Source organism: Lolium rigidum, chromosome 2 (genome assembly GCF_022539505.1).
Source record: "Lolium rigidum isolate FL_2022 chromosome 2, APGP_CSIRO_Lrig_0.1, whole genome shotgun sequence".
In the NCBI taxonomy this organism is placed as follows: domain Eukaryota; kingdom Viridiplantae; phylum Streptophyta; class Magnoliopsida; order Poales; family Poaceae; genus Lolium; species Lolium rigidum.
Genome location: NC_061509.1, coordinates 220,692,553 through 220,713,777, shown reverse-complemented (window position 1 = coordinate 220,713,777; position 21,225 = coordinate 220,692,553). Strand labels below are relative to the sequence as shown.

Here is a 21,225-nt window from a genome sequence, read left to right as displayed (position 1 = left end):
TACTCAAACCTTATGCTACTTTGCTTTTCATGCGAATCAAAAGCCACTTGAAACAAGTTCCTTTAGATTCCAAAACTTGTATAATTTAACTGGACACGATTTTTAATCATGCGGTTTTCTCGTTTTGGAGCATCCCCATCGATGACCCCAATATCCCTATGGGCGTACGACGTTGTTTCTGGACCTCACCGGCGCGTCCCAAAAGTGGTCGGCCGATTTTGGATCCCAATAGAATGCCCCAACGCTTGGGGTGGGAAATGGCGCGGGAAATGGCGCGTCGACGCTCCGTGCCTTGTTGGATTTTGCCGTGCAAGACCCCTCTCAAGGAGAAGCCGACAACCATGTCAGAGGAAGAGTTGCATGCCCACACCGACCAGATCGGGGCAACGTCATCACGGTGGAAAAAAGGAGGCGTCGTCTGGCCGACATGGCCATCCTGCCGCGGAGGCGGCTGCGGAGTCGGCGACGCAGTGCCTCAGCATTGGAGGCCCGCAATCCGAAGGCGTGAGTGGCAACTTCTCCGTCAGCGGGCGTAATCGCGGGGTACAAACCGGCGGCTTTAGAAGGAGGACATCGTCGTCGTTGATGGGCTTCTTCACCGAGCCGCTGCTATCGCAGATACGCTTCACCCCGAGTTCGTCGACAACGATGGGACCATGGAGCCACCGGTGACCGTGGAGCTGGCGGTGATCGATGAGCCGGATGTGATGGAGGTGTCCGCACCATTCACACCATTCATTTGATCTAGTATTTGGCCATGAAGCCCAAGTTGTTTTGGTAGCCGGAGTATGGTGGCAATTCGGTGGCTGGATGTGTTAGCCAAACTACTATTTGGATTTGTATTCGAGACCTATATTCAAATTTCAATCTCTATTTATGAGTTTTAATTTGATTTTTTATTGGGACTAGGTTTTTGGGCTCACAGGTGTGGTGAAACAATCGAGTGCAGGGACGATCAACGAAGGAGTACACACGAACCACTACGAAACACTCTTTTGCCCCTAAAAAAAACTACGAAACACTCCTTTTTAGGTAGTACATAGGGCAATGCTCCCCAGCTTTGCACAAAACTCTGAAGGATATTTTCAGAAGATATATTTTTGGTCTTTTGTCTCCCCAAATACTAGTATTTAGGGTTTTGCCCTTCCTATGTTTACGAAGATCCTGGACTAACTAATATTGCACCAATAGATACAGATACAAATATAAGATATAAGATATTGATATTGATATAGATATGGAAATAAATCGAAGACAGAGAAAATTCCGGGCTAACTAATATTGCGCCTGTAGATACGGATACAAATATAAGATATAAGATATTGATGTATGTATATATATATATAGATATGGAAATAAATCGAAGACAGCGAAAATTCCAGGCTAACTAATATTGCACCAGTAGATACAGATACTGAGATACAAATGTAAGATAGATGGCCGCGACTACGTTCAGGTCGACCTAGTTTTAAGTTACAGCCAGGTCAACCAAAACTTTCCTTTTTTGAATGGTAAGGACTTCCTGAAAAAGAAAAACGTGGACCACCACGTGCTGTCCCGTGTGAACACAGGTTGGCACCAGCCAATCGTCAAAAAAGGGGGACCAACTCGTCCCGAAAACAACCACAGCACCAAAAACGTGAAACTTTCCCCTCTCTGCCGTACGTTCTTCTTCCTCCTGCTCCATGAAACCAGATCCAGTTACATCTACCACCCAGATCCAAATCTGAAGAGTAAAATCAACATCCTCCAGGATTAGAACAAACATCCCGTCAGGGATCTCGATCTGGCGACTGTTTCAAGCATTTGAACCAGAAACTTCACAGCAGAACTCACCAGAACACTGTCCAGCAATCTTGATCTGGCTACTCTTTCAGGGATTTCAACAACATCCCGTCAGCCAGCTAGAAAATCAGGTACCAGCTAACCTCTACATGAGAAAGGAATAACATCTACCCCCCGAGAAATTTTGCTTACCTTTCCTGATCCATCCTGCTTTCATGTACTAAACACTTGCTACATCTAATGGAATTGTTTACATCCTGCTTACATGCACTGAACCATTACATATACTCGCACTGTTTACATCTATGAAAAGGTTCAGGCAGTATAATCCAGTTATGCACATGATTTTGTGCATATGTCAAAAAGAAAGTATCAGGGGAAAATGAGTATTAAAAAGACATCTTCACTACATATGCTAAACATCTCGGGAAAATTACTTTTCTCGCAAATCTTTTCTATGTTTTCTTGACAATGATGAAATAACACACATCTCGGGAAAAGTATCCGGTAGTTTGCTCAAAAAAGATAGTTTCCTATCTCGAGCGAGCATGATGAAAAAAAATAGCAATATAATTGACACTGAAGTTTTCTGTATTAGTTGGTGTTCATAAGAATTGGTAATATTCAGTAGATACATCAAAAAACAGTAGAAGTAACATCATTTTTCTCTTTAAAGCATCATGCCAATCTTAAAACATGACAAACATCCAGTTATATTTCAGTTATGATGTTGCATATGGAGAAAATCTAGAAGCAACAAAAGAAATTCAGTTATGCATATGGAGAAAACTCATCGGCTGATTCGGTTCATGCATTAGGTTCAAAAAGTAATTTGGTGAAGATGTATCAAACAGGAACATCATCTAGATAGTAACAGCTGATGGATGTATTTCGATCCAAAAGTAATGGCATTTGCAACAGTTTTCGGATGATACCGGACGATACTACTTAAGATACTAGGTAGTAGCATGCATGCCTTACTACTTACATCACCATGTTCCACATATAGTGCACAAAAGCTGCGGGTACAGCAGTAATAACATCTGAGACGCATTGTTCAGGTCCTACTTGATCCTTGTTTTTGGTGTTAACTATTCTCAGTACCTGCACCTGGATGTTTTCATGATCTTCAGCCATAAAAAATTGTCTTTTCAAGATCTTGAACCAAATCACTTCAGTACCCTAGGCCAAAAAAAAAATGTAGTTAGTTAGTACATGCAGTGAAATTATGTTGAACAACATCCATAAAAACAGCAAATAAATTGCGATGTGAAACAAGAAAATCTTCTTCATTTAGTTATTCAACTGTATAATTTTCTTCTTATAACTCGTGCAAGCCATTGCGGATGCCGAGAGGTTTCGATTTCTGGTTCGGAATTGATCCGAATGAGCCGGTGACCAAGATTTTGTTCCTGGAAGCAATGACAATGAAGCTGGATCATCTCATGCTCCTCCGGTTTGGGAAGGCACTCCTGACCAAGGTTTTGTTACTGGTAATAATAGCAATGCTGCAGGAACATCTCATGGTGGTCCTAATTGGGAAAATGTTGATGCAACTGGGCCATTTGGACCTTATTCGGCTCGTCAGAGTAGCGATGCACAAGTCGACCCGAAGGACTCTTCGGACAGAGGCACTAACGCCGGATTAGGTTTCCAGACAGGTGTGACTTTGCCAAGTGAGGACAGTGGTGAGGAAGGTGAAGTTCAGTCAACACCAGAAGGGTTTTCCCCCAAGACACCATTTCTTGGCATGAAATTTGACACACGGGAAGCTGCTCTGTCACATTACAATAGGTATGCGCATCATGTTGGCTTCTCCGTTAGGATTGAATCATCTAGGAAGTCTACAAGAGATGGAGAGAAAGACAAATGCTTGTTTGTTTGCAACAAAACGGGGAACAATTCATTACCACCTACTCCTGTCAAGATTAGAAACCGAGCTATCACAAAATTGGCAGATTGCAAGGCGAAAATGAGGATTAAAAGATCTGGTGCCAGATGGGAAGTTACTCAGTTTGTCGAGGAGCATACGCATGAATTTGTTGAGAAATTTGCTCTGAAAAAATTCTTGAGGTCACACAACAAAATTCCAAAAGAAGAGAAGAAGTTCATTGATTTGCTAAGTAATGTAAATCTCGGTTCGGGAAGGATTATGCAAATCATGGCGGAATTATATGGGAGCAAGCGGAATGTACCTTACAGGTACTAAAACAATTAGCAATTACAGAGCCCAACATAGTGAAGAACGGAAAATCAAAGACATCCCCGAGTTGTTGAAATACTTTGAGAAGCTAAAAGAGGATGATCCTAGGTTTTATTATGACTACAAGCTAGACGATGACAATAGGGTTGAGAACATCTTTTGGGTTGATGGTGCAGCCGAGAGATGTGTACAAAGCTGTACAATGATTGCATATCGTTTGACACAACCTTCATGACTAATCGAGTACAACATGCCTTGCGCACCATTCATTGGGATCAATAGATATGGTCAGTCCATACAGACTTGGTTGTGGTTTCTCGAGGAATGAGAGGGTTGCGAACTTTGAGTGGCTATTCGGACATTCTTAGTAGCAATGGATGGTCCGCACCCTCCGAACATTATTACCGACCGGGATGTAGCTATGAGGATCTGCAATTGAAATGGTTTTCCCTGACACCATTCACCGGAACTGCAGATGGCATATCATGCAGAAGGTTCAGGAAAAAATTGGTCCTATGGCAGCCAAAAGAGAAGACTTGAGAAGAGATTTCAATGATGTTATTGACTATAGTGTTACTGAAGAAGAATTTGAAACTAGGTGGGCTGAGATGATCCAAAAACATGATGTTGTTGATAATGATCATTTCAAGGACATCTATGGGCTAAGGAAATGTTTTGTTCCTGCTTATTTCATGAAGCGCTTTTTCCCATTCTTGCAAACAACGGCTCGCGAGTGAAGGGTTTAATGCTTGTTTTGAAGCGGTACATAAGCCCACGTGAAAGCCTACTTAATTTCTTCAAGCGGTATATGAAATTACAAGAGAAGATTGATTGTCTTGAGGATGGGCATGATTTCATGGGAATGGACAAAGTTGTCGGGTTGTGGGGAGATTTTCCAATGGAGGATCAAATATTGCGGACCTACACTCTACCCATCTACAACATTTTCCAGTTGGAGTTGCGGAAGATAACATCCTACAATGCTAGGGACTCGTGGTGGTGGTGTGTTTGAGGTTTTCCCGAGTGCAAGGCACTGTCTATGGTTATGGCAGAAGAACCTATGTGGTTGACGTTGATCTTGAAAATCCCATGTACAACTGCCAGTGCTGCAAGTTTTACAAGGATGGAATTCTTTGTTGCCACATTATGAAAGTAATGTCTTACATTGGTGAAGTGCGAGAGATACACGAGCACTACATTCTACCTAGGTGGTCCCTACCCCCTCCCGATATTGTTCCATCCATTGTCGAGCCGGTACGAGAAAAAAACGAGAAAATGTCTAGAAAAGACATGAGGTTACTGCGGTATGGAAATCTTTGCAATGACTTTTCAAAACTCATTGTTGAATTGGCAGTTTCTGAGAAAACAAAGGAAATAGCAGACAAGCACATGATTGCAATGAGCAAAGAACTAGCTGCTTTGAAGAAAGCTAATGCAGATGCACTGAAGAGGAGGAAAAACAAATCAGTTGCAACTGAAGATATTTCAGATTCTTCTCCCTTTGAGGGAAGAACGGATGAAGATGTTTCTCAATCTAGAAACAGAAACAAGAAAGCAAAGGACCCCACATTCTGCAGCTAAAGGAAGACCATGCGGTAAAAGGAAGAAAAGTGGACTCCGACTAAAGAAGCCTAACCCAACTACTTGTAGTGTTTGTGGTGAAATAGATCATGATGCAAGGAATTGTCCAGTAAGATTGGCAAATCCAGAAAAATTCCCTTTTCATCAATTTTTCCAGTGATAGGAAACAGAAAGTGGCTTGGTGGTGATTAAGTTTTAGACATGTAGACATGGATTCAGAGTTTGTTTCATATGTTAACATGGATACATGGTTTCAGAGTCCATTTGAATATATTATTTATCAATGTTGCAATTTACGTTCTGAGTTTATGTAAGATTTTATCTTCTTTGAATTGAAGTGTTAAGTTGCATGTTAATTTGTGTAAAAAATGAGAACAAAAATTCCAGAGAAACTACAGATGTAATTGCTTGACTCAATTATCCTTTATCAGTAAAATTTCTCTGTTAGAAAAAATGATGAGAAGCAGCTTCATTACCTTAACATCAAGAAGAAATAGCTAGATATATAAGCCCCAAGGTGCTTTGTTCTCCGTGCGTAGCCATTTGTCAGTGTATAGTTTCCTGATGTTTGGCAAGTCCTTCTGTGTGAATGATGAAACCATCCTTCCATGTTTTTCCTCAAGGTTCTTCAACATAAAGAACCCGCAATCGTACCTAGGAGATCATATGTATCAGCAAACATAGTTAACATATATTGAGATATCCAAAAAAACTGATGTAGCAGTGTACTTTTTGTCTTTCTCAAGTACCAAAAAAACAAAAGAAAATCTTACGTGTTTGTTTGACGAGGACTGTCAATAACTTCTATTGGCCAATTCGCGATTTGCACTTTTGATGTTGCATACTCTCTTTTCCACATAACCTTGATTCCCGCTATGAGCATGTGACATGCTTCCATCATAAGAGCTTCCCCCTTTTTCCTTGATGATAACGAGTCAATTATCTCAAATCTTTCTGCACTTACATTAAGAACAACCAACCAATAGTGTCCAGAACCATTTGTAGGTGTTCGTGCCCACTTCTCGAGTGTCGGGAAACAAACCTGTTAGATGAAGGATGTTATTGTCTGTATGTTTGTTTAAAAAAATCAGTTTATTGTGGAGGCACATCTGGTGTATAAAAAATTCAGTTAACAAAAATAAGTTTAGAAAGTTGGCAAACTTACAATATCTTTGTGATCAAGTACGTTCGTTGGGCTGTTCTCGAAACACCTTGTAACATCTTTTAAATCATATCGGGAATCAATGAGATATTTACGTAGAAGAGATGCGGGAATTACATGCTTGCTTGATTAATGTGGACAAAAAGAAGTGCATGAACAAATGTAAAAGTACAAAAAGAACCGATGATTGTTTACTTACGGCAACACGTAGTGGCATTATGTATTTCTTAGGATTTTTGTTCTCCAATGTCATTATGTGAATTCCAATCTCAGCTACTGTATTTATCAACATCTTCCCTGGTGCAACTGAATCTGCCAACTGCCCGAGGTTGCAATAGTAATTTGTTGTATCAATGACTATTTCTTTATTCGACGTTGAACTAGTCTTCCATCCATGCTCACACACCATGCTTGTACAAAGTTTCCATCGACTTGGAAACACTTGTAGTTTTTCTTGGATTCTAGGTTGACGAATGGAGATTTTGCTAAGTGTCCTATCTTGACATTTCTCTTTTGATATTCATGAACCACGGGTGTAGTGCTCCTTGATGCATCTGTTTTTTCTTGGTGGTTGGTGCTTGCAACAATAGCTTCGCTTCTTGTATCTCCACTTCTTTGTTAGCTTCGTTGACGACTAATTCATCTTGACCGGTGGTTTACGGTGGTGTGCTCGGATCAAAAGGTGGTGGGTCCGGAGCCATCCTTATTGCGTGCATTCTCCTTTCGGATTCTGTCTTTGTCGAAGTTTAGTTTCCTACCCATTGGGTCGAAATTTGCTTGAACTTGGGATGCTACTGGTTGTAGTTTTGATTCCAGATGAACTTGGACTTACATCTTTCTTGTTTTCAGTTTTTGCTGTTGCCATAGTGCTCAGTGTTGAAAGTCTTGTTTGTCTCCGAGAATTGCTGTCACTTGGACTTGATACTTGGCGATGAGTTGTCTTTCTTGGCGTCAATGTTTTTCCTTTTGCTTGCTTGTTTTTACTTGGGCTTCACCTATATCCTGCTTTCTCTGTGGGCTTGAAGCCATTTCTTCGCGAGAAGCGAGATCTTGTTCTATATCTTGATGGAGATGGAACTACGAAGCTGATTCCTCCTTCATTTTCTTGCTTGGTCCATCTGCGAACGAGACCTTTTTCCGTTTGTTTGCTTCTACTTTTGGCACCATGTCTAACAATAATTTTTCCATCTCATCTTTTTTGCTTCCATCAATTAGTGATTCCAATCCGAAGTTACTTCGGAGCTGGCTTGTTTGTCGATTCTTCTGCAACATCCGGCTCCTTAGTTGAGATGTATTTTCTTGAATCCCATCGTCGGATATCTCCGGAACTTGCGGGATTGGTATGCTTAACTTGTGAATGTGTGAGAACCCCACATAGTGCATGAAGTCCATCCTTTTTTCTCTTCACTGCTTACTGAGCTATCTTCATCATCAAAAATCACACCGGATAGTTGATTGTAAGTTACATTTTTGTGCTCCAAGATTCCAGTATCCACAGCTTGATTTGATGTCAGCTTCTCTGAATTGGTGGCACTGTCGTTATTCTTCACGGTTGGTGTCCCGGTCTTACTAACATCTTCTTGATTATCCCCCTTTTTCTGCTTATGTTCTGCCACAAGTGCATCCAGAGAATATACATTTCCTTTATCTTCATTGCTGCATCCTACATGGTTGACATGATCCACTTTGCTCTTGTACACACTGTTTGGTATTTCAACTTCCAGCAGAATGCTGCATCATCTTGAGCGATAGCTCGTGGGTGGAATGCCTTGGTCTTCGTTGATTTCTTGTTCAACATCTTTCACTGAAATGGCATCAGGATGTTCTTTCTCCTCAATAACTGCATCATCTACAGCAGGATTCATAGTTGGAATGGCATCATCTTTCAGCACGATTACTGGTTGTGGACTGGCTAGTTTGGTAATGCCATCAGCATGATCCATATGTTGTTTCAACTCTTCTTCAAATCCTTCTATGTGTCCATCTGGTACTGACTTGCTGGCACAACCCTTGTCTGTACCCATAGAAACAGAATTGTTGTTCTGATTGATATCTGAATGAGTCTCGAAGGTCTTGTCATCATGTGTTGTTGATGGTTGGTTCTTGGGAAAACCCCTTGTGGTTGTCTGCTTGAACTGTGTGTTGGCTTTTGAATCTTTATTTTTTGTCAGTGTTTCTTGCGAGCTGATTTGGTGACCTGTGAATTCTGGATTGTTTTTACTTTCTACAGTGTGAACTAAATTTCGAACTAGCATCTGCAAGCTTGCTTCAAAACCATGACAAGCGTACTCAATTGCTTCTTTGAATTTATAGGTTTCCTACAAATGACAGTAAGTTTGTAAGTAGCTTTGTCAGCAAATAAATTTTGTACAGAAGTAAATAAATTTGCGAGGTAATGCTACATCCTATAAGAATTTTGAACCAATGTTTGCAAAAATAAATTTGTTAAAATTAGTTCAGATGTTTTTTATCATGAAAAGTTGGTTCAAATTGGTGTCACTCTTGTATAATAGGGAAAAAAATGTATGTCTTATTCTACTAGTGGTGTTTGAAAACACGGAACATTGGAAAAAGCAGAAGAAAGCTATGGTAAAAAATAATTACAGAAATTAATCCTATGATGGTAACATTCGATTATCAATGAGTAAATGTTATTTTTCAGATGGAAGTTGTATTCCACTATAATCAGGGTGACATCCTTCGGGTGAGATGTAAAAAGAGTAAGAAATTTATTGTTTCATGCTTACTTGCGCTGTGCATGTAGATGGCACATTATGTCTGATGAACCTATCAATAACATCCGGGTCTGCAAAAAGTATGGTCTGCCCCCCTGTATACGCTTCTGGTTTGACATCTTCAGACTCTTCTTCATTCATGTCACCATACTTCCATTCATCATCGACACGTTCTTCAAAATGTGTGTTATCGCTTTGCTCTTGATGGTTTGTGTTGTCTTCATCATGTCCGAGTGTATGTGACTGCTCCATAGATTCATCCATATCAGTGGACCTATTGCTTAGGTTGTTGAGTTTATCTTGCCCATGAGCTGCTGAATTTTCGACAGATACATCTCTTTCAGTTGATTCAGATGCACTTGTGTACGCATATTCAGGTTTCAACTACAGATTCATAGACGAGAGAGGAACATATATCGAGAGAACAAATCATATGGTTTGGTTGAAAAGGCAAAAAGAACTACGGTTAAACTACATATGCTATTTACGTAAGTTTTTACCGGTGCATTGCCGAACGAGCCATCGGGTCGTGTGTCCTGCATAATAGCTTTCCTGACCATTGCATTTGTCCAAACTGAAACACGTGTCCCTTCATCACTGATATCCATATCATTTAGTTGCAATGAATCTAAGTATTTAACCTGTAAAGATGTAAAAGGGAAATCTGTAAGGACAATAGGACATTGTTTCGCATGAAAAAAATATGATCAATGAAAATCAAATTAGGAGTAGAAAAAAAAGTTACCATGATGTACAGCATGCATGACTTTAGGATGGCCTTTTCGAACTTGACTTAGTTGCTTTACGGATCATAGTTATCACAAACTTGCACACATTGAGATTTTTTGCTTGTTTGATGTGAATAAACGAAGAGTATATCCTCGGACTAATGCGTACACCTGTAGTAGGAGCTAGCACGGAGCACATCCCATAAATTATGAACAATCCGAGGTACCGGCTGTCGGCATTCTTCATTGTGAGAAGTTTCTTTTCCAAAGCTTTGATAGTTGGTTGCTGCTTTCCTACAACTCCAATTTCTTCCCGCATAAATTTTATTGCATCTGAATTCAGATCGTACGACACTTGTAACTTGCCACGCGGGACACCTATAACCTTTTGTACGGAATCTTCAGTGATAGGGATTGAACCTCTCCCAGGGAAGACCAAACTGCATGATGCTGAATCAAAGCTCTCCATCAGAAACTTGCACAGACCAGGTTGCAGTTTCGAACATTTTATATCCAATAATCCACCATAATCTGCATTCCTAATCATTGTCATCTGATCATCTGTAATGCTAGGATATAACCTCACTAGCTTCATTGGGGATGCACTGCTGTAGTAATTTCTTCCTCTTCACCTAGACCAATTGCAAAAAAAAAACCTATAAGTAAAAGCTGGGAAAAGAAGATTATATACTCGTATATGTTTCAATTGGTAAATTTAATGATATATTTATTTTCATGATTTTGTTTCAAGAGACAACTTGTTTCTGAATTTGCGAGAAAATGCCAACTACCGCGGTAAAAGCCCACTTGTCTTCGGTATGAATGTTGTAGATTCTTACCGATAAACATACACGAGAGGAAAAAAACATCTAGCAAAAAAAATGAAGATGTACTACGAAGTTGTAGATTCTTTAACTCACCTTCACGGGTTCTACTTCTTCCTCAACAACATTTGCTTCATTTTGTTTTTCAGTTTCTTGAACAACATTTCCTTCATCGCAGCCAGGTTCAACGAGATACATCTACTTCACGTGGTAGCTCACAATGAATTGCTGAAACCTTGTGCTTCAATGTAAGCTTCTTGCGCATAAGGCTTAGCTTACTGTGTTTTCTGCCGGACTTGTTTTTCCTATGACTACTTGACTTTGTCATTGATGCCTGTTGTAAAATAAGCAAGGTGGGAGTTATTATGGAAAGACAAATAAACAAAAATGTCCACACGGGTGTAGATGTCATTTAGCAAAGAAATGTTACTAAGACAAATGGTGCACTGATGTCACATATATGGCAGAAAAGGTTCGAAAAACATGTTTCTGATTCAGATGTTACTGGGACACAAACATTTGCTACAAAGCGTTGCAAAAACAACACATTATGGTATCGGACAAAAAAACTAACTAACCGAGATAAAATTGCTACTACATGTTATAATATCAAAAATTCTATCAGATGCTGCACACCAACCACATGATGATCACAAAAAAACCAAGTGACCAGGTAGCAAAAACATCCTAAAAACTTCAATGCACAAGGATGTTATATATCACATTATTGTACCAGATGTTGCACACACACAAACAAACTTGCACTAGGATGTTGTAGTACCATAAAAACCCTGTACATCATTGCTCATACCTTAGCCACAGACATCCTCAAAAAATTTCCTGCACTAGGATATCATAGCACGCCAATTGCTACCATATGTTGCACAGAAACCACTAGAGGACATCAAAAAAAAATCCTAAGTGACCACACAGTAACATCCTCAAAAATTCCCTGGACTACGATGTCATATCACTAAAATTGCTACAATATGCTGCACACAAACCTCATTAAAAAGCCATCAAAATAAAAATCCTAAAAATCTACCACACGAGTAACATCCTCAAAAAATAAATACATCCTCAAAAACCAACCTAGGACGAAATCACAAAAAAAAATCATAGGTGACCACACAGTAACATCCTCAAAAATTACATGCGCAAAAAATGATGTCATAGCACTAAAATTACTGCCATACGATGCACGAAATCCTTAGGAAAAGTCTACAAAAAATAACATCCTCAACAAATCCCCTGCACATCATTGCTCATACCTCAGTGACCACCTAGTCTAGTGCATTGGGGTGTCATATCACGAAAATTGATATCATATGATGCACAAAAAAACACATGAAAACATCACACAAATCCTAACTGCCCCACACAGAAACATCCTAAAAAATCAAATGCATTAGGATGTTGCCCAGAAAATCAAAAGTACCTTACTGTGACGGAGACAGAGGAAATCGTGTCGAGCGTGTTGTCGCAGACCGGACCACCGGCGGAAGCACGAAGAGTAGATCCCCCGGAGAAGGATGTCACCTGACAAAACCAGAAGTGAAAAACCGTCCACGGCGACTCCGGCGAGTAACAAAAACAACGGAGATGCACTGATGCGGGATGAGAAACATTGAGTGAAGCGCAAAACCAACCTAGGACGAAATCAGACTACGGCGAGTAGTAGACCGTCCACGGCGACTCCGGCGACCACTCCTATCGACCAGAAACGAGAACCACGGCGAAGGATGGCACCCCCCGAGAACCCCGAGGAGGGAAATTAGAAGCAAGGAGAAGGTGCGCGACGGTGCGGAAGAGCAATCGAAGTGGGCGAACCGAACCTGATGCGAAAAATCGTCTCCGGCGAGTAAGATCCGTCGCCGGCGACCGCAATCGACGGATTTGGCGACGAGGCGGAGCACCAGGAGGACCGCATCCGAGGACGAAGGGAGACGAAATGAAGCCGCTCACCGACAGCCCCAATTAATTTCGAAAAAAAAATTTTAATGCTACGCGCACGCGACGCCAGAGACTGCACGTGGGTCCCCACCAGGTCCGCGATGCGGGAAGCTCTGGACCATCGGATGCGAATCGCGCGGCCAGGAGCGCGAACTGACGTTAAGACACAGTCAGATCAGCTTATAGATAGATTTCTCGAAGATAGATATGAGATAAATCGAAGACAGCGAATATTGCGGCACCAGCACTACGGCAGCATGCGGGCGCTCGTTCCACCACGCAATCCAAGGGATACGGCACTAACTATGCAGCACTAGGGCAGGGTAGGCGCAGACCACAACGGACAAACAAACCGGCCACAGGCGTCATCACAGCGCAGGCGTTCCCGGCGTCCCGGGTGCGCCATCGTCGCCACCCATCGGTGGCGTGGACGTCAATTCCGCGATTCCCTTCCTATATATCCCCCCACGCGCGCCCGGCCGGTGCTCAAAGCTCGTCAATCATCACGCCCCTGACTAGGCTAGGCTAGCTACCAATCATCCAGTAGCGACGATGGCGATGGCAGCCACGGCGCTGCTCCTCATCGTCGCCCTGGTCCTCGCCGCAGGCTCGCCACGCTGCGGCGCCGCGCCGCAGGGCGCGCAGGTCACGCGCGTCCCCGGCTTCGACGGCGCGCTCCCGTCCAAGCACTACGCCGGGTATGTGACGGTGGACGAGCAGCACGGGAGGAACCTGTTCTACTACCTGGTGGAGTCGCAGGGCGACCCGCGCAAGGACCCCGTCGTGCTCTGGCTCAACGGCGGCCCTGGGTGCTCCAGCTTCGACGGCTTCGTCTACGAACACGGTGCGTCCACCCATCCATGATCCTCCCCTCCGCGCGCCTCCGGCCGGTATCTCGACTTTTGTCCGGCCGGTGTGCGCAAAACGTGGCGTTTGTCTCGTCCGTTGCCACTACTACCAGTAGGTGGGGTTGGCTTGCTGTTGCCCAGTCGCTGATAGATAGAGAAAGAACGACTGCAGGAGAGACGGAGGTGACTGGCGGGCCCTGCCGGTTCGCTGGTTTTCCACGGCCGAGGCGTAAAGCAGGCAGCGCCGTGCAAAATTGAACAATCGAAAGAATTAAGTATAGGACCGAATATTGGAGGATACATACAACATTTGTTCACAACTACTACTTCAAGTGATTTTTGAAATTACCGCAAAAAAAAGTGATTTTTGAATTGGATTGAATGTTTGGACGGCTCAGATCAAGCATCCAAACTGTGCTTTTTTATATATTTTTTGAAGTAAAGATAAAATGTTCTTAATCGTGTGGCTGTGGCGCTAGCTAAATGCAAGAATTTAACGTCGTCTTCAAATACCATAAAGAACACGTACGTCATGAAAAGGAAGTTCGAGGCGTGAAGACAAAGGTTTGCAAAACCTATATTCTCTCAGTTGTTGTCCCTATGCACTCCACTGCAGCTGTTAGCTAGTAACGGAGGGTCGTATCATGACAATCGGTTCCTTGGATTTATCGGCCGCCGGCCTCTTTTTCTATGCCATAGATTTGTCCTTCAGGACATATCCCCGAAAAAATGGCTTGGGTTGGCAGCACGCGTAATCAGCGACCTAATCAGTGCAAAGGTGGAGCAGGCGAAAGTGTCGCCCACCACCTGTTCGACACAAGGCCTAAGTAGGGGTTTCAGCTTGAGCAACACCAGATCGCATCCCAAGGTCACAGCCTGGAGTATTTGAAAGACAGTTTTTTTTTTTTTTTTTGCGAATTAGAATGTCAAGGACAGCTAATGTCATGGTTCCTACGGGCTTTGGGGGATTTTGCGGGACCGGTGTATGGTCCTTAAGGTGCTGTGAATAAGATGCATGTGTTTGAGAGGTCGTAGTGTTGAGGCCTTTGTTTTGCAGCACCAGGCAGATCGAAGGATCTTGAGGACCCTTGCATGGTACTACTTTTTTTTTAGATCAAAAGGGCTCACCCCCGGTTTCACTGAAACCCCACAACTGCTACATCATTAAGTTTTCACACCCGAGCCACACACACAGATGTGGTCTAGGAAAGGAAAATAAACTAGAAAGTAACCAAAGCAATAACAACTGCCAACTTTAAACGATAGGACCAAAAACAAACTACAAAATAGAACTGGCTTTTGGCATTAAATCTTCAGATTGTTTCCAAAATGAGAAGCTTGTACGCCTCCATTTGCTGCCCCCGTAGTGTCTGGTAGCCATCAGGGAGTGGAGAACCACAGTTGTTGAGCTCGGATGGGATTACCTCCAGGCAATCCGAAGAAGCTCTCCCCGCATCTTGTTGAGCAACATGGCGTTCTTGGGCTTGGCCAGAAGCGCGGACTGAGCATCTGGTGCGAGGATCTTCCATTGATCCAGATCCGTTGCAATCCGTCTCCACAAGTCCTGAACACCTGTCTATGTTTTTGAGTTTTTCCCTGAAAACATAGTTCGTTACGCAACTTCCAAATAACCCATAGAGCAGCAGTGCAAACTATGTTAACTACTGAGTTTTTGTTATTACTGACCCACCAACGGGCAATTGATTCAAAATCTTGCCCAACCTAAATATTGAGTAACTTAGAGATCACTGGCCAAACTAATTTGGCTACAAAGCAATCAAAGAACAAATGGTTGACAGATTCAGGATCAGAACAAAAAAGACAAGATTTATCCTCCACATATCTACGTTTTGCTAGATTGTCACGTGTAAGGATCTTATTATCTATGAACTATGACGGCTGTTGACAGGAACTTAAAAGTTGAAATTGAGTTAGCACAATCGTAAAGGTTCTGCCATAGCTGATGTTGCAGCGGGGTTAGATGATGACATATAGTTGGTGACGCCAACATAGTGTTTGATGCCTTGTGACAGTGATGGCAAAGACACAAAACTTGATTCTTGCCTAGGCTGGTTCACCCATTCTTAGAATCGCTGGTGCATTTGATGTCACCCTAGCCCTGCCACACGCTGCCGTCCCCTTATATATTGCAGAGACCAGAAACCATTTAATGCTTACCTTTCACTTATGTTGAACATATCCAAGGAATTTCTTGTTCAGACATGAATGAAAGCTTTCACTGATCAACTTGAAATTCTATGTGACTGTCAAGCTCACACAATTCATTTGGGTTTACTTTCAGGACCATTCAACTTTGAGTCAGGCGCATCAGTTAGCAGCTTGCCAAAGCTTCATCTTAACCCATATAGCTGGTCCAAGGTTTGCTACTTCTATTGACCCAATGTGATTAGTAACTAACTATTTTATGTTATATTATGTCTAAATTAAAGTACCTTTTTTTTCTCTCTTGTGGCTTAGGTATCTACTATGATATACTTGGACTCCCCTGCTGGTGTGGGGCTGTCATACTCAAAGAATGTTTCAGATTATCAGACGGGTGACCTCAAGACCGCTGCGGATTCACATACTTTTCTTCTCAAGGTATATGCATTCATGTTAGCATGGTATATTACTAATATTTATGCACGATAGCTAAGTTCTGTGACTTGTATGCAGTGGTTTCAAATGTACCCAGAGTTCCTGAGCAACACATTCTACATAGCTGGGGAGTCGTATGCTGGGGTCTATGTTCCTACCCTTTCACACGAAGTTGTCAAAGGTATGGCTTTTTTTCCTTTTACTCACCTTCAGCAACAACTAATTTCTCCCTCCGTATATTGGTTGTGGTTGTAATAACATCTTATATTATGGGGCAGGGGAAGTATTTTGTATCTTGTTTACTGACTAATTATTCCACAGGAATACAAAGAGGAGCTAAGCCAACTATAAACTTCAAGGTTATTATACTCATGATTTTTTTTGTTTTGCTGATTGCAAGCTCTATTGAAATTACTGTCTACGAAATCTGAGGTCTAACATTTTAGAATGCTCTGCTATGTCAGGGCTACATGGTCGGGAATGGCGTCTGTGACACCGTTTTTGATGGTAATGCTCTTGTTCCATTTGCACATGGAATGGGTCTAATATCAGATGATATATACCAGGTAGTTAATTAGAAATCCCCAGTTTGAGTGTCCGTATTTGATCAGGTTTTCAATTCAATATCCTACTGATATTGGCTTCAAAACATATCTGTAATCACCATATCTATTCACAATGCAGGAAGCTAGTATATCGTGCCAAGGAAATTATTGGAATGCCAGTGGCAATAATAAATGTGATACAGCGCTATCAAAAATTGATTCGGTAAACTAGCGTGTCACCTTTATAAGTGAAAATGCCGTGTTGTGTATGTACTATTCTATTTTTTTGAGACCATGTACTATTTTATGTGCAGTTAATCAGCGGACTAAATATCTATGACATTCTTGAGCCATGCTACCACAGCAAGATTATCAAAGAAGTGATCCCGCTTAACAGTAAATTGCCTAAAAGTTTCAAAGATCTTGGTGTAACTAACAAGACCTTTCCTGTAAGAACGAGAATGCTTGGGCGTGCTTGGCCTTTGAGAGCTCCTGTAAGAGACGGGCATGTTCCATCATGGCAGGAAGTTGCCAGTGGGGTTCCATGTATGGTAAGCTAGCGCAAGTGCAGTATCCTGTCTCCTGTTTCAAGTTAGTGATATCAGAAAATTGGCTTGCTGATTGACTGTTCATTGTTCTTGGCTACACCAAATGTGCTATACTACACGTTTTAAATTGCTTTCAATGTCGAATTAAACATAATTCGGAGAAAATTTCCTTAAATGCAAGAGATAACTACTTGATATCCAATATCTGACAACCTTTAGTTTGCTTAATTTGCAGAGTGATGAAGTTGCGACAGCATGGCTGGATAACGATAGCGTCAGATCTGCAATTCATGCACAATCAGTACGACCATCAGTCAGCATTAGAAGGAACTGAAGTCAATTCCATTTTCTAACTCTTGTTTTTCATGATCATATTAGGTAAGTTCCATTGGCCCATGGCTTTTATGCACAGATGTACTTGATTTCACTCATGATGCTGGGAGTATGATCAGTTATCACAAGAACCTTACAAGCCAGGGTTATCGTGCTTTCATATTCAGGTACACCATTAACCTATAGGATGAGTCTTAGCTTATTTGTGTTGTTGCCTAATGTCCATATTAAACAAAATTTGGCATCGTTAATTTCATGGAGACATTTGACTTGTTCACTTGCTTGTACTGAAAAAAGATCCTGAATTATTCATCCTCTGCTACTCCCTCCGACCCATAATACTTGTCGCTTTAATATTATATATAAGCTTATTTTAGTAATAATTATTTTTTCCATTTCTGTCAGTGGTGACCATGATATGTGTGTGCCTTTCACCGGGAGTGAAGCATGGACTAAATCTGTGGGGTATGGAGTTGTTGACTCATGGCGGCCATGGTTCCTGAACGGACAAGTATCCGGGTACTGAACAATTAGTTAGCTGCTTACCACATTTTATTATCCTATAAGTTGAAGTATCTTTGATACGAATTCACCATTACTTTCGGGAGAAAACTCCAAACCATAAAAACCTTGCTATGTTACTTTTTACTTGGTGTTGTTCAAACTAAGAACGTATGATGTGAAATGCCAAGGAAATGAAATAAATAAATATGATCTACAATCCCTGTTTGTTAAACTTTTCAGGTACACACAAGGATATGAACATGGTCTCACTTTTGCTACAATTAAGGTAAGCATACATTTTCTTACTTGGTCTCTGCTGTTAGTAAAATGGTTTCTATTGAATTATTTATTTGAGCGCGTTATTAACTTAAAAAATCAAAGATTCAAAACTTCGAGGTTAAAATTCCTTTTTAACTATACTCCCTGCATTTTGCTTTCTTTTTTTCACAGGGAGCTGGACACACCGTTCCTGAATACAAACCGCAAGAAGCATTGGCTTTCTACAGCCGTTGGCTCGCTGGTTCTAAGTTGTGAAGCTTGTGAACCCAGCTGCCAATAATGGAGAAAATACTTCTGCGTGCAGTCAAGAATTGGGCAAAGCTTGATCTGAACTAAAATATAACTTACACACGAAATTATACAGCACAGACTCATATTTCAAAATAGCCAATGAGAACCGTGTGGTGTATTCTTTCATGCAAATAATAGAGAAATTCAGCTTTGACTTTGTTTACATGCTTTGTTTGCTACACAACATGACTTCTGAATTTTAGTTCATACGGAGATTTTCGCATCCACAAACTGTAAAAGAAACGATGGCATATTTCGGAACGACTGGGTACAGAAAGGATAATATATCAAAATTCAGGCTTGGCAATTTCATAATTCGGAATAGTGGGAATTCTTGCTAATATTCGATGACCGGGGGCCTGTGGCACTAAGCTACTTTAAGATACTGTCATCATCCAAGCATCAAGCCATCTCCCCACCCCCACCCCCCACCCCCCCACCCCCCCCCCCCCCCTAATACAAACTAGTTGGAACACCCGCTTGTTCCGGCTGGAACTAAGAGCATCTCCAGCTGCGTCCCCCAAAGGGATTTGGGGCGCGCCGGACAAAAAAACATTCCCAGCCGCGTACCCCAAAGCCTCCTTTTGTCCGGCGCGGTCCAATACGGTGTCCGGCGCCCCGAGCCCGTCCCCGCTACACAGGGGACGCTCCGGGCACGTCGAACACAACAAAAACCGATGCGAGGAGTGGCGGGACCGACACGTCAGCGGCACATTGAAGTTTAACCTAACCGTCGCCTACCTCGCGACGGAAGTTATTCGCGCGCAGCGACGGTGCAGTTCCCGCAGAGGCGCAGCGAAGCGTCTCGTCGCGCCTAGCTCTGCGTGCAGGCGTTAATGATCGTCACCGCTACCCCGCCTCCCTCCAGCCTATAAAAGGGGTGGCCTCTCATCGACTCTCACACACAAATCCTAGCGCCTCTCTCCCCAACCCTAGCCGCCACCATCTCAAGAGTCGACGCCATGGCTGGTAGAGGCAGAGGCCGAGGCCGAGGTCGCGGCCGTGGTCGTGGTCGTGGTCGCGGCCGTGGCAGAGTTGCACGCTTGCCATCACATGCGATGTCATCGTCTTCGTCGTCGGACCTGCAGGAGGAGGAGCAGGAAGTGTTGTCCGAGTTCGTCGTCGTCCTCAAGGGCAACCCACTCGGCATCCAGAGGCTGCCGGACAAGTTCGCCGACTTCGTCGCCGGCAACGAGTTGGCCGCGCTGCATCTGCAGGAGGCTGGCTGCGACTGCTGCCTGTGGCCGGTGGACGTGCTCTTCGATGGGCGCGGCAAGGTGTACGTCCACACCGACTGAGAGAAGTTCGCGCGCTACCACGACCTCGAACCCGGCTGCGTGCTCACATTCTCCTACCTTGGCGATGTCGATATGAGCGTCAAGGTGTTCGACGAGACGCGCTACCGCCGGCACTACCATGGCGACACCGATGAGGAGGATGACTGAGTGTTGTTTCTTCGCAGCGAAAATAGGTACGGAGGTTTCTGGATGTTCTTCCTCGAAAGGACCAACATGGCTATCATCACCAGCTGGATTTTTCAGTTTGGGTGACTAAGAGTGCCTGAGAGTGTTCTTTCTTGGCAGGGAACACACGAAATCTGCGATGCCAACACTAGTTAGGTTTTTTTCATTTTCCAATGTTTTAATTTGTGTCAACCATGGTTCAAACTATGTGTTAGTTTGTGAAAACCATGTTTCAAACTATGTCTTAGTTTGTCTAAACCATGTTCCGAATTATGTATAAGTTTGTGAAATATTACTTCTATCTATTGAAATAAAAATGCAAAAAAAAATTAAGAGAGTATTTTAATGTTTGGAGGCGGCGTTTGGGGGGACGCGGATGGGGAGCGACGTCCCCCAAACCCGGCACGAACGAAACACGTCCCCCAAACACTCGATCCGACGCCGTTTGAGGATACTTTGGGTGAAGCGGCTGGAGATGCTCTATAGATGGTTTTCCTATATAGAAAAAGTAGCAAGCATGGGGTTGCATGCAATTTGCCATAAAAATCTCATGAATGCAATGATACCCTGGACGTTGCTCTAGAACATTAGCTTGCAAAAAACAACAACTATGATGTAGAAAAATAAATAAGTCACATTACTTAAACCATCACATATACTCTTCAGTTTACATTGTAAAAAAGTCCAATCAACATTTTATGCCAACTCATTAGTTGTAGCCTTTTAATTAAACATTATTAATGAAAAACAGATTAGATCACATATGTGGCGGGAGAAAGGAGAAAAAAAAAGAAACATAAGCTATGGATAAATTAGTGGAATGATATAGCTTGTCTTACTTTTCC

General features: G+C 42.5%; 1 protein-coding gene across 1 annotated transcript; it reads left to right on the top strand.

Moving 5' to 3' along the window:
• Window positions 1–13,508: 13,508 nt before the first annotated feature.
• Window positions 13,509–19,138, top strand: LOC124693000 (serine carboxypeptidase 1). Its single transcript, XM_047226438.1, has 13 exons — window positions 13,509–13,815; window positions 16,122–16,198; window positions 16,298–16,420; window positions 16,496–16,598; window positions 16,739–16,776; window positions 16,882–16,983; window positions 17,102–17,185; window positions 17,277–17,513; window positions 17,746–17,811; window positions 17,889–18,010; window positions 18,249–18,362; window positions 18,588–18,633; window positions 18,798–19,138. Exons 1-13 carry the CDS (start codon window positions 13,524–13,526, stop codon window positions 18,879–18,881), a joined length of 1,488 nt encoding a protein of 495 aa, XP_047082394.1. The 5' UTR covers window positions 13,509–13,523; the 3' UTR covers window positions 18,882–19,138.
• The last annotated feature ends 2,087 nt before the right edge of the window (window positions 19,139–21,225 follow it).